Source organism: Prosopis cineraria, unplaced genomic scaffold (assembly GCF_029017545.1).
Source record: "Prosopis cineraria cultivar Desert tree isolate PC_DT_omini unplaced genomic scaffold, ASM2901754v1 PC11, whole genome shotgun sequence".
Classification (NCBI taxonomy): domain Eukaryota; kingdom Viridiplantae; phylum Streptophyta; class Magnoliopsida; order Fabales; family Fabaceae; genus Prosopis; species Prosopis cineraria.
Genome location: NW_026555342.1, coordinates 14,400,130 through 14,413,151, shown reverse-complemented (window position 1 = coordinate 14,413,151; position 13,022 = coordinate 14,400,130). Strand labels below are relative to the sequence as shown.

The window sequence follows — 13,022 nt, the reverse complement described above, 5'->3', positions numbered from 1 at the left end:
AGAGTAATTTTAATTTTAAATTTCCTTGATTACTAATATTAACTCCTTCTGGCTATTCATCTTCATTCGTTATACTTTTACAAGCCTTTCATTTTTCTTGATTAATGAGATTTAGTTTATTTATTTTTATTTTTCATGTATTTTCAATATACTTTTATGAAAGCATTAATTCAAGAGCAGTTTCATTTTTAAATTTCCCTCATCATTAGCATTAACTCCATCCAACTATCATTCTACATTTGCTGTACTTTTCCATGTCTTTTTAATTTTCTTTATCAATGAGATTTAATTTATTTTTTATTTTTTACATATTTTATTGATTCACAGTACTCAATATCAATTAACTTTCATCCATAAACGTTGTTTGTGAAAAAAAATAAAAAAAAGAAGTTTAAGTTTCATTTAAATTTTTAATCCTTATCTCATGATCTTGGCTCTTCAAATTGTACATGTTTCACCATACATTCTGTGCTGATAAAATAATGCAACAACTATTTAAATACTATAAACAGGTAAAACTTGAGTGGTAGAGATATCTTTTTAGTAGTCCTTTTGTTTGGCATATAAAAAAAAAGAAGAATATTAATAAAAAATATCAAAGAATAGAATACAATTAACAAAAAGAGGGATCCCTTTGATTTTTTATATCCATATTTATAGAAATATAATTTATATCATAATTCATAAAATAATGTTTAATTTTTTTACGTAATAAAAAATGAGAGGTTATTGAGCATTCTAAAGATTTTTTTTTTGTCAATATTCTCGAACACCTAAAAACAAGTATTTTTTAGATAGGTTTTTCACTGTAAGCTCAAAAAATAAAAACAAGGTATGTGCAAATGAAATATCTAAGAGAAAAATGATTGAATAGAGTAACTCTTGAAAATTTAACCATTTTAAATGTGCCGATATTAATTATATTAATAATATTTATTTTAAATTCCTTAATTACAATCCGTACAATGCGCTGAAAATTGTCCAGTTTATCTCCAAAAAGAAACTCTCATAAATGGGATATATGTTAAAAGGATCCAGAGGCTTCCACTACATATATACCAGAATTCGCCCAAAGTGATATTTAGTTTTTATTAATGTGAATGTTTTCAAATATATTTACGATATTACATTGCATGTAATATTGCAAGAAAGACGGCAGCCTACATGTTAGTCAAATAGAACAATAATTATTGTCATTATCAGCATTAATTAGAAAAGATACTATAATGGGTTTGACTTATCAATGATGTATCAGACTTTTTTTTTTTTCACCAAAACAAAATCTTATCACGCCAAAACATCAAAAACCGAAAGTAGTATTGGCAAAATCTCTTCCAACTAATGGCACCTATATACTAATAGGTAAGATGTGTTCGATGTTATATTATGTTTTTTTGAACTCGATGTTGATTATATTAGTGACACTGCCATTACTGTGTTATGCAAACAGATATATTATTGATTTCCCCAACAGTAGACTGAGGCTCGTCGTTAGAAGATAATTTTGTAAAATTTTACCTCATATATACTTTATTTCTAAATGTATTTGTAACTTCATTCTTCATATTGCAATGCAAATTACTGAACTTATGAATGAATAAATGTAAAATAAACAAAAAAAGTGGAGTCTTCAAAAGACTTTCTAAATAAAACTTAATCCACATCCTTTCCAACGAGTTATTATCTCCATGATTTACTCCTATATATATGATTTTTTTTTTAAATAATTGGATCAATCTAATGATAAACATTCCACCGACCAAACAAACAAAAATATCATTAAAATAAACTCAATAGACAATAAAAATTTAGTCCCTTGAACATTCTATTCAAATCCATGAGTAAATTAACTACTGTAAAATCCTCAAATTTACTGTGAGCTAAATAATCAGTTCTCTAGCCAGCAACATAATGGAAAGTTATAAACAAGTGCTTCAACGTAACGTTGCTGCTGCATTAAACTCTCTTACTTCTTTTGGCCCATACAGTTGAACATCTCATGAGCTTGAAGCAGATCATGATGGTATCCGTACTTGGTCTGAAATTCTTGCATCATCAAAGGAGCTTGAAGGACCTGCAAATTTGCTTCATGATGATGCTGCATAACATTATTATTCTGATGCAGATAAGGATAGTAACCATTAATATTGTAAAAGCATGATGAAGGACAAGAATCTCTGGGATCATAAGGACCAAAGGCTTCATTCTGTGTTCCAGAATCATTCAGATGCATCAGATTCGGATGAAAAGGCATCATCACACAATGATGATGATCATCATCATCAGATTTGGGAGGGAAATCTAGAGTTTGATGAAACGACGTAGTGTTATTGTGCATGAAACTGAGATGGCTTCGGTTATTTGAAGTTGATTTGAGTTGTGAGGATTCTGCTCCTTGTTTTTCCTCTATGTAACGCTTCTTCTTCAACATGTTGATCCTCCCCTTGCAATCTTCGATCTTGGAATCCAACAAAGCGACGAACATCCTCAGGTGTTCTTCGTCAAGTCTGTCGAAAGAGGAATCCCACGTCGGATAAAGTTTTCGGAGCCTCTCCTTTTGAAGCTTGCTCGCTTCGGCTTCAACTTTGTTCTTCCTGTCCTTGAAGAACTCCATGACGTTGTACTTCTTGGGACTTTTCTCAGCGATCTTGACCTCATACTTCTTAATGATTCTATGCACCTTCTCAAAAAAAAAAAAAAATAATAATAATAATAATAATTTCCAGATTCATCTATACAACTTAATTTCACCTTGAAATTAGATGAATATTCCGCCTATTTTCTAACTTCAAAAACATAAATTTAAAAAAATTCTTTTATTTTTAAACTTATACATAGCAATCTCTAACGATAGAAACAAGAGATTACTTAACCTTATTTGAATTTTGTTAAAACTATCGCCTTTCCCATTTTTAGATTCTACATGGACAACTTGATTTGTAAAATACAAACAAAATTTGTTTCCAAAGCACGGATTAATTTAGATATATCATTTTTTTTTAATTTTGTTGAAATTGTCAACACCGACATCGTTTATTGGTTTTATCAACAAATAAAAAATTAAACACAAGAGATCAAAATATAATTTAAAAAAGAAACAAAGAGTTGTTTATCCCAACAACACAGTAATATTACCTCTCTGGGATCTCGAGGCCAAATTTCAGGAAGGTTGTCGACGGAGTTAGGACCATAGACGACCAAGCAACAGTCAACACCACATAGTGTAGAGAGCTCGTGAGCTTTTTTCATGATTCCATTCTTCCTCTTTTGAAACGTCGCTTTTCTGGATTTCTCTTTTTCTATCAGTTTCATCGCTAATCTTCCTCGCCCCATCTTTCTTTCTCGACTTTTTCTCAGCAAGCATGAATCTAGTTATGGGCACTGTTAGTCGAATTTAATAATAATTATCATAATTATCATTAATTAGAAAAGATACCAATTTTGAAAAAGATACCATATTTAAATTAATGTTATTGATGAGTTTGACCTGCGAACAATAATAATGGCGTTTATATAATAGGTAAAATAACTTGATTAATTTATTTTTTTTTATCTCAACGTCGATTATATTATTGGCACACTGCGATTATTTTTTATCCAACACACGATGCAATTATTTTAAGATGTTGGAAACATTTTAATTATAATAAAATTTCAATGTTTAGTTTTTAAGCTTTGTGATTATTGCAGGTTGATCTTTTCAATATTACTTAGATGAATAAAAAAAATTACCTATTTCAAAGTTGTAATTCTACACATTTTAATTTATTGAAATATTTTCAACGTGAATTGTATTTATGCTCGATTGGATTTGCCAGTTAATGTTAAAATATATTGTCATTGATTTATTTCTCTCCTTTTAGACCTGTCTTGCTGATTTATTTCCAACAAATGGGCATCAAATAATCATTTTATTTGTCTTATATTTGACTAGAGTTACTCTACCGTGCGTTAGCTGACAAAGATCAAATTATTATTATTTTTTCTTTATTTTCTAAGATAATTTCTCCAATCAATATAATAATAAGCTTTAGATCATCTCTTTTATAGTTTGGTATTATGTTGAAGTTCTAAATCTATAGATGTGAACTATTTTTTTTTAATATTTATAAAAACAATAACATTGTTAACGTTTTGCAAGTGAAATTCTAAATTCATAATAAATGATGCATCTAAATTAGTAGCAATTGGTTTTATCGTTTATTTATTTATTCATTTTTAACTTTAAATGTCAATTTTATTTGATTTTATTCAATTCAATAGATAATTGAATTTGGAATTATTTAATTTAATAGAATTTATTTATTCTTACACAAAATTCATCTTTAACAAGAAATCAAGTGGATAAGAACCATGCAAAAGACTAATTATAAAATCATAAATCATTAGATTTATCACATTGACTTCCTTGAGAGAACAAAGCTCCGGTATTAATCAACCTTTCAAGATGAGTGCCTGCCTACCCAGTCATTAGATGTTGAAGGAGAGGACAGTTGGCATCTTTTATGTTAACATTCATAAGCATAGTTCTTGCACTGCATAGCAAAATATCCAAAAGTTTGCTATTAGATTATCTGCAAGTTCAACAAATATGGCTTGTTTGTGAATCTTAAAAGCAGAAAAGCATATTTTTTTCCTTTAAAAAAAAAACTTCTTAATGCAAAAATGTTACTTCCATTAAATAATTACATATAGCAAGGGGTTACCTCTCCAATCATATCAATCTCCAAGAAACATGCCTCTTCTATAACTGACCAATTGATGCATGTTCAAGAGCCTCTTTAGACCTGAGAGAAACAAACCTGTTCTCATCGAAAGACGATAAATGTCTTAGATATAAGCCACCAAAAAAATCATCAATGATACCTCAAATTCAAAGGTAATTATTATACGTAATGCTATCCTAATGATTAGATATTATTTTTGAATCCTATATGATTGCTTCCACAAAATACTGAAATTGCAACGGAGCAGGAGCGAATTCTAGTACCAATGAAGGGAGAAAACTGACAACTCTCTGCATGTTAAAGCAGAGTATCAACACAATGGATCACCAAAATGGCCAGACAATTTCAACCATTACAATTAACATATGTAATGGCAACAGTTAGACAGTGCTTCCCAATCTTTAAAGGAATACCTGTTATATATTTGATGGGGCCTTCTAAAGCTATTCAGCATTGGACAGAACTCTGTAGATTTCCGCGAAGCCGAGAATGCAGCAGACTGATAGGGTAATCTACCAAAAGCATGCCCAGTTTACATGTTTCTGACCTCAATCAAACTATGAGCAGGTGCTTTTCTTAACCCTTCCTCATTTACCATATGTCTAACCTTCTCTGCGTCACTCCATCTTCCTACAGCAGCATAAAGTTTTGCCAACAAGACATAATTTCCTGTATTTTCAGGCTCAAGCTCAAAAAGGCACCTTGCAGCCATTTCTCCCAGTTCAACATTCTCATGGATCACACAAGCACCAAGAAGTGAACCCCATACAGAATGGTTAGGTGTTTCAGGCATTGTTTCAACAAGATCATAAGCATCATTGAGTCGACCTGCACGACCAAGAAGATCAATGATGCAAGTATAATGATCAGTACAAGGGATAATCCGGTGTTGATCCAGCATCAACTTGAAAATGCTCAAACCCTCATCAACCATCCCTGCATGGCTGCAAGCATGCAGAACAGAGGTGAATGTAATTTTATTTGGTTTTACTCCAGATTGCAACATCTGATTGAATAGTGATACGGCCATATCTCCATGTCCATGCTTTCCATAAGCAGCAATTATCGTACTCCAAATAACAATATCCTTATACTTTAGAGGGATTATATCAAAAATCTTGTGCGCATACTCCAAATATCCACACTTTGAGTATATATCAACTAGAATACTTGATACTTCAAGCAAGTAAACAAATCCAGATCTTATAAGGTAACAATGTATGTTCATTGCCTGATGGAGGTCAGCAAGAATAGCATATGCTGGAAGAAGACTGTTGAAGGTTGCATCATTAGGTGGTATTTCTTCCAGTAACATCTGCTTGAAGAGTTCTACTGCTTCTCTTGCAAGCCCATTATGTATGAACCCAGATAGAAGTGCATTACATGGGACAGTTCTCTTTTTTGAGGTTTTCATTAGCACTTTATAACTGCGGTCAACATGACAGCATTTTGCATACATATCAATTAAGGCAGTTTCCACCATAACCTCAGTCTCAAGTTTATGCCTTATTGCCCATGCATGCAAGCACTTGCCAGGGTTCCAGAAAACTAAACTGGCACAAGCTGATAGAAGAGAAGCTATACTCACAAAATTGGGTTTCACTCCTTCACATTGCATCATGTGACAAAGCATCAGAGCACGTCTCGGATCACCATTCAGAACATAACCATTGATCAAGGTTGTCCAAGTCACCACATCCTTCTCTTTGATCCTATTCGCTAATGACCATGCTTCTTCCATTTGGCCACACTTAACATACATGTCCAACATAGCATTCCTCACAGCTATATTCCCCCAAAACCCCTTCTCCTGCACAAATGCATGAATCTCTCTTCCTAGCTCCACATTCTTCAAATAACCACAAACAGGTAATATAGAAACTACTGTTGCACAATCAGGCTCTACGTCTCCATCCTTCATCCTTTTATAAACCATCAAAGCCTCACCTACACAGGAGTTTCGGAAATACCCATTAATCATGGTATTCCAAGACACCACAGTTCGTTCCTGCATTGAGTCAAAAACCAGCTGTGCCGCTTCTTTCTCCCCACAATTCATATACATTGCCATCAGATTGTTCTGGACAAACTGGTCCAAACCAAAGCCAGTTTTCAAAGTCTGCCCATGAACTCCGACACCCATGCGAATCAATGACAAGTCCCCACAAGCCTTGATGGCAAATGGATACGTAAAGTTGTCAGGTTGACTCTGACCTGAAGCAAGCATATCAACAAACAGTTTCAGTGCATCACAGGGGCGACCATTTTGGCAATACATCTTGATCATCATATTCCATGAGAACAAGTTTCGATGAGGCAATTTGGCAAACAGCTCATGCGCATATGAGGTGTGATTGCACTGCGCATAGGTTGTGGCAAGAATTGGGCAAAGCTTAGAGGAAGAATAGGAGAGAAGACCAAAGGTGATGATGATGCAGGCATGTAGTTCTTTAGTTTTAGAAAGCAACTGAGCTGCGGCATACTTCCTTAAGGATCTGGTAAAAATCTCAAACTGATTTCTCCTACAACGTAATTTTCATCACCATAAGGATTCAGATGAAAACCATTAATCCAAAAATTTTGTTTGAAATCTATTTGAAGCTAATAGGAAAAAAATAAAGCAAAATTTACCCCTGATTCATCAACCCTACTAAGAAGCCTTGGTCCCAACTGCCTGCCTAAACAACCTGGAGCACAAGAAAATGGATGCAATCGAGGACCTAAAAAGACTCAAGACATGAGAGAAACAATGATGTTTCAGGATCTAAGTTATAACCTTAACTAACATACAGAAAGCAAGCAACTAAATTAATCTCAAACCGCTAAAATCAGATAGAGCAAAAATTTTATTAACCGACTCACAGCAGTAGAAGCCATCTGTTTGAACAGAGACATTAAAACACAACATTTACTGCCTCAAGAATTTATTAACGAATGACAACTGAAGATAGTTTTAAAGCAAAAGCACACTTTTTGTCCTCTAACTTTATATGATGTTTCAATACCATCCCTTAATTTCATTAAGTGTCTTTCTAGTTCTTCAATCATAACACCATTAATCTAATTAATAGAAAATACTAGTAAAGCAAATTTAAATGTTGACAAAGTATGCTATAACCAACTCATTATCAGCCTCCAATCTGTTAATATTAAATTTAAATTTTAAATTAAAATAATTCTACTTCCCAAATAAAACCTAAGAGAAACTATGCTATTAATTCAAAAGCAACATTTCGGTGGTGAACAATTGCACGTTTGGCATCAAGAACCTAGTATTTGATCTGTGCAAAAATCTGCCTGCAACTTATTTGATTTGTGTGAACGTCAGTCTGCAACAACATGTATTTTTTTTTCCCCCTTCTTTCCTTGCAAATTTTAGTACAAGCGAGGAGGGGATTGGCATTAACTTCCTGGACTTGTCTTCTGATCACGCATGCTTTTCACTGTTTTGTTTGCTTCTTGGATTTGTTTCTCATGCTATTTCTTTTTCTTGGTTTGTCTCATTTTATTTGGTTATTCCTATGTACTGCCCAAAAAAGTATTAGTGAGGAGATGAATACCCACAAAATCACAATATAAATCTAGGGCTAAATACAAGTAAGAAACTCTTCTGTTTTAAAGGAAAATCTCATTTAAAAATTAAACTCCTAATTAAAAACATAAACTAATAAGCTTTTAATAATCTCTAGATCAGTATACTTTTTAATCAAGAATATTATAATTCAAAACAATCTAGTATAACATCTGTGAAGCCTTCATCTTCCTTACGTGAAAAGGCTCATATATGTTATACACAATTACATGTAATCTAGTATCTTTTGAACCAAATGTCTCTTGTGTGTCACAATTAGAAACCATACCATACTATACGATTGTCCATTTGTCACACTGTGCATTAATAGATAATTACCAGTTAAGCTGACTTAGACAGCTAGAGTAAATTATAGTAGAATATAACAGGGGATTCTAAGCACTCGCAACAGAATATCAATATCTTGACATACTCTCACCTCCATATAAAAAGCCTACTGGCAGACCACAAAAAACCAAGAAGAAAGTATCCGAAAAAAGAAAAGAAAGGAAAAATTAAGATGAGAAGAACTGGCTTTGCAACAAAATGTTCAGATTGTGGCACTATCAGCCACAAGAAAAGAGGTTGCAAGGATTCAAGCCCCATTGAAAGTCATGACATTGAAACGAAAGCAAGCATCACACATTCTAGTGGACATAGCATTTCAGTCAACACGTGACACAAACAAGTGTGCAGCCATGCAAGGTAAAATCTATTAGTTCAATTTATAAAATTTAATGAATTATAAAACTGCACCAAAAGAAACATAAATTTTGATGCCGGGGACATAAAGTCAAACTTGCCTCATGAATCAATGACTTCATCAAATATGCAGCCAGGACAGGTAAACTTTTTGTAAATTGTGTTGCAAACTTTAATAATAAACAAAATTTCTGATTTACCAAAGGAGACCTTCACGAAGCATTCTATACAAAGATCTTGGCAAAATGTGCCACCATGGCATACTCCTAGTTAACATCTTGTGCAAAGTCCAAATATGACGAGCATAATGAAATGGAAAGCAAAACCCAAGCAACAACACCACGTCTCAAATGCTGCAACACCACATCTAGAAATTCACTTTGCCACTGAATATTACACAAAACTTTAAGAATTGATTCTTGCTAGCACCTTTACGATGGCACTTGCTTCCCTATGCTTTTGACTCAAAAGAAGATCGTGTTTGAGTCAATATTAATGTGATGATCATACAATTTCATCCTTCAAGATGTAAGAAGGCAAAGCAACCAATTTTAGCAACATCATACTCAGACTCAACAAAACACCAACATCAATGGCCAAAATCAGAGCATTTCCGACGCATCCCCAACAAATGATTTTCAAGCTTTGGCTCCGTGGAACAGAGAAAGATCTCACCTTAATCGCATGCCTCAGCTCCGTCAATGTTAGCCGTGGGAAGCTTCCTCTTAGACCGAATCCTTCACTTGTTGAGACGGCAGCTTCCTTGCATCAGCTGAAAAATTCCAAACCTTCAAACTTTAAAAGCTTCTCTCTCTCTTCGTTCTCTCTCATGGTTGAAAAATCCCAAGAAGCTGACCTCATCTCCTCCGATCACCACTGCTGGAGTTCTCCTCGTCGGCCACCGGCGGAATATAGATCGTTTTCTGGAAAATCAATACACATGTTGGGCCAATCGCAGCATAGCTTTTCTGGCCTGTTTTGTTTTAGTTGTATAATGGGCCCAGTTTTAAATAGAGAAAACTTATGGGCTTATTTTAAAAATGTAGTATTCAATAGAAGGCCTCTTCTTATGTTCTGCGTTCTTCATTTCAATCCTCGAGGTCCTTTGAACTTTGATTGATATTTGATATCTCCCTCGCGGTTACGTTTTTCATTCTTCTCGTTCTCGGGCAGCCGTAAGTCCGCCGACACCCAGGTTGCCACCGTAGCCGGTCTATCGAAGTCCGCCGTCGATTACTCCCTTGAATTGGAAGTCGAAGGTGCCTTTTCCTATTGTCGAATCTTAAATCTCTGATCGGTTGTCTTTTGGACATGTCCATACTAATCTCTCTTTTGTTTTGTTTTAGTTTTAAATTTTACGAAGACGAATATTGGGGGGGGGGGGGGTGTGTGTGTGTTTTTTTTCTAAGTGCTTTGAGCATTCAACTTTCTTCGCATTGGGAGTTCTTTGTTGCAGTCGCTCTCTTAGCATTTCCTGTACTTCGTGAATATTGTTAAACTGCTTTTTCTCTTTCTGCATTCTTTGTTCTCTTGCTGATTTTCCCTCTTTTTGGTGGTAGGGAAAAGATTAGGTATTCCTGCTTATAGTTTTGTTGTTTTCTGAATTACGGTCGATCTTTACCATAGGTCTCTATAAAAATGTGGGGCTTAACGTGCTTTTCTATCGTTAGAAGAATATGATATGCTATACGTGAGACACTTTTCCTGAAGTAAATTGGTATGTAGACGCCTTATTCTGGTTCTGGTTTCAAATACCCCATTCTTGTTCGCAATTGGGTCTTGTTGCGATTGCATCCTATTTTATTTTATTCTTTTTAAAAAATTATTTTAATAATTTGATTATTTGGGGCTGCCTGTGGATCCTGAGGTTGGGGGTGTGAGAGAGATGGGGCATGGTGGAACTGGTGGCCGTAGGCTTGCCACCCATAGTTGAAGCCAGTTAGATTCATGGCTTTTCCTTCATCTAAACTTGCTTACCATTAGAGAGTTGTCATTTGAGCTTTTTAACCTTGATTTTGATTACAGAACACACACACACAAACACAAACACAAACACACACACACAAAAAAGGCAAAAAGGCAAAATAAATTCTCTGGTAAAAGAAACCTTGATTTTGATTGCCTCATGAAATACTTGTAGAGGTAGAGTGTACACAACTTGATAGATGAGATATCTTGTGTTATTCCTTTTTGGTTTCTAATAGGATGAGACATAATGTTTGGCTGAATGTAACATGTAATAGTTTGGAATTAGGATGATGCTCCAGGTCTGGTTGAAACTACGTTTCTTATGTAATGAAGTGTTCTGCTTAACATGTTTAAACGACAAATTGAACATGAAGTCATAGAACTTCGATATTTCATTTATGTCGGCCTAGATTTTGACCAGAGTTTAAACATGGTCATGTTTCCTAGTTTAAAAGCTAGGGTCCCAACTGCTCAAGTGTCTTGATATTCAATCTCCACATATTAGTATTTGCACTTGACTTGTTCATCATTTCATTGCTGATCTGTGGATTAATATGTGATTGAATGTAAATAACATCAAAAGTGATGCATCCTGTTGCTGTGCTAAGGAGCTTTTGCCACATTCTTAAGCTTTGTCAATATCAGTACAATGATTGTATTCTGAAGGTCTGGTTTTTACAACCCTGCAGTTTCAATATATATATATATACATATAGAAATGCCCGGGACTGAAGTAAATTCAACCATAAGTAAATCAACTGGACTGCCTCGAAAGCGATTCTATCGAGCACGAGCACACAGCAATCCACTGAGTGACTCCCACTTCCCTGTGCCGATATCTCCTAGTCATGTTGACTATTCCCTCCATTACCCTGATCTTTTTCCTCCATCTGGTCAAGCTAGTAACTCCAAGAAGATCCAGTTTGCTGATATTGGCTGCGGCTTTGGTGGACTGCTTATCAGTCTATCAACCCTTTTCCCTGAAACACTGATGATTGGAATGGAACTTCGAGACAAGGTGACAGAATATGTCAAGGAACGCATTTTAGCTCTAAGGGCAGCAAATCCAGGACAATACCAGAATGTCTCAGTGGTGCGTACGAACTCCATGAAGTACATCCCTAATTACTTTGAGAAAGCACAGCTCACAAAGATGTTTTTCTTGTTCCCGGATCCCCACTTCAAAGAGAAGAATCATCGCCGACGTGTAATTAGCCCACACTTGCTAGACGAGTATGCTTATGCTCTTGAGGTTGGTGGGATCATATACACAATAACAGATGTGGAAGAACTTGGGGACTGGATGAAGTCATGTCTGGAGAATCACCCCCTGTTTGAAGCCCTGACTGAGAAAGAACTTGAAGCCGACCCATGTGTGAAGCTGTTAAGTACTGCGACTGAAGAAGGCCAAAAGGTGGCTAGAAATGGAGGACAAACGTTCCAAGCCGTATACAGGCGCATCGCGCTATCTGATCGAACATCCCAGACTTAGGCTGCTCAACCTCATTTTCTGCATTCAGATAATTGGATAGTGAGGTAGTTCATTTGATCATACAGCGTTTGCCATCTTTGATCTGCTATGTTTTGTACCTGGTTGTACTATAGAAAGCAAAAGTCTCAAAGTGACATCAAGATGATTGGGCGTCAATTTGTCCTGATCTTATGTTTCCACTTTCCCAGAAAACATTCCGCATTTTGAGTTGAAGAGGAATTTTTTGAAATAAAAAACTTATTTCTTAATATCATGTACCCAGTAGAAATTTACTTCCATATCTTTTTTTCCATCAAGAGCAAACTTTGAGAAGCTTATCCCAATGTTGTCAGGACCGGATAATCAGTTGGGAAAGTGTTCATCGTGATTAGATCATGGTTCAACTAGTCAATTAAAATAATAAAATTTAAAGATTATATACGAAAAATAAAAAAAATTAAACAATAATTAACCATATTCTTATCATACATGCCAAAATTATAGTCAATTGCATCAACATTATAATGAAATTATTTATTGTCCATTATAAGTAACCAATATCAACAAGTATGCGGCATTAATG

The 13,022-nt window shown here is 34.7% G+C and overlaps 3 protein-coding genes across 11 annotated transcripts; 1 reads left to right on the top strand and 2 right to left on the bottom strand.

Moving 5' to 3' along the window:
- Nucleotides 1–1,869: 1,869 nt before the first annotated feature.
- On the bottom strand, nucleotides 1,870–3,335 carry LOC129285084 (agamous-like MADS-box protein AGL8). The gene is made up of 2 exons (XM_054920630.1): nucleotides 3,136–3,335; nucleotides 1,870–2,680 (listed from the first exon to the last, which is right to left on the bottom strand). Exons 1-2 carry the CDS (start codon nucleotides 3,331–3,333, stop codon nucleotides 1,967–1,969), a joined length of 912 nt encoding a protein of 303 aa, XP_054776605.1. The 5' UTR covers nucleotides 3,334–3,335; the 3' UTR covers nucleotides 1,870–1,966.
- A 929-nt stretch (nucleotides 3,336–4,264) lies between these two features.
- Nucleotides 4,265–9,998, bottom strand: LOC129285723 (pentatricopeptide repeat-containing protein At5g39350-like). Of its 9 annotated transcripts, none has more exons than XM_054921575.1 (6): nucleotides 9,857–9,998; nucleotides 9,676–9,772; nucleotides 7,359–8,253; nucleotides 5,141–7,249; nucleotides 4,707–4,787; nucleotides 4,265–4,535 (listed from the first exon to the last, which is right to left on the bottom strand). In XM_054921575.1, exons 3-4 carry the CDS (start codon nucleotides 7,367–7,369, stop codon nucleotides 5,260–5,262), a joined length of 2,001 nt encoding a protein of 666 aa, XP_054777550.1. In that variant the 5' UTR covers nucleotides 7,370–8,253; nucleotides 9,676–9,772; nucleotides 9,857–9,998; the 3' UTR covers nucleotides 4,265–4,535; nucleotides 4,707–4,787; nucleotides 5,141–5,259. The 9 variants fall into 9 exon arrangements, with proteins under 9 accessions (XP_054777550.1, XP_054777548.1, XP_054777553.1 ...); XM_054921573.1 differs by having other exon boundaries at nucleotides 7,359–7,447; XM_054921578.1 differs by having other exon boundaries at nucleotides 4,265–4,574; nucleotides 4,707–4,801; nucleotides 5,139–7,249; nucleotides 7,359–7,447; nucleotides 9,676–9,983.
- A 94-nt stretch (nucleotides 9,999–10,092) lies between these two features.
- On the top strand, nucleotides 10,093–12,710 carry LOC129285725 (tRNA (guanine-N(7)-)-methyltransferase). Its single transcript, XM_054921580.1, has 2 exons — nucleotides 10,093–10,259; nucleotides 11,658–12,710. The coding sequence occupies exon 2, from the start codon at nucleotides 11,687–11,689 to the stop codon at nucleotides 12,458–12,460; it is 774 nt and encodes a 257-aa protein (XP_054777555.1). The 5' UTR covers nucleotides 10,093–10,259; nucleotides 11,658–11,686; the 3' UTR covers nucleotides 12,461–12,710.
- The last annotated feature ends 312 nt before the right edge of the window (nucleotides 12,711–13,022 follow it).

Bases quoted from the DNA above. Each gene is read 5' to 3' on its own strand.
- LOC129285725 (XM_054921580.1), top strand. From the start codon at position 11,687: ATGCCCGGGACTGAAGTAAATTCAACCATAAGTAAATCAACTGGACTG.
- LOC129285084 (XM_054920630.1), bottom strand. From the start codon at position 3,333: ATGGGGCGAGGAAGATTAGCGATGAAACTGATAGAAAAAGAGAAATCC. The intron at 2,681-3,135 runs GTAATATTACTG...TTTTTTGAGAAG, and splicing joins GGCCTCGAGATCCCAGAGAG to GTGCATAGAATCATTAAGAA.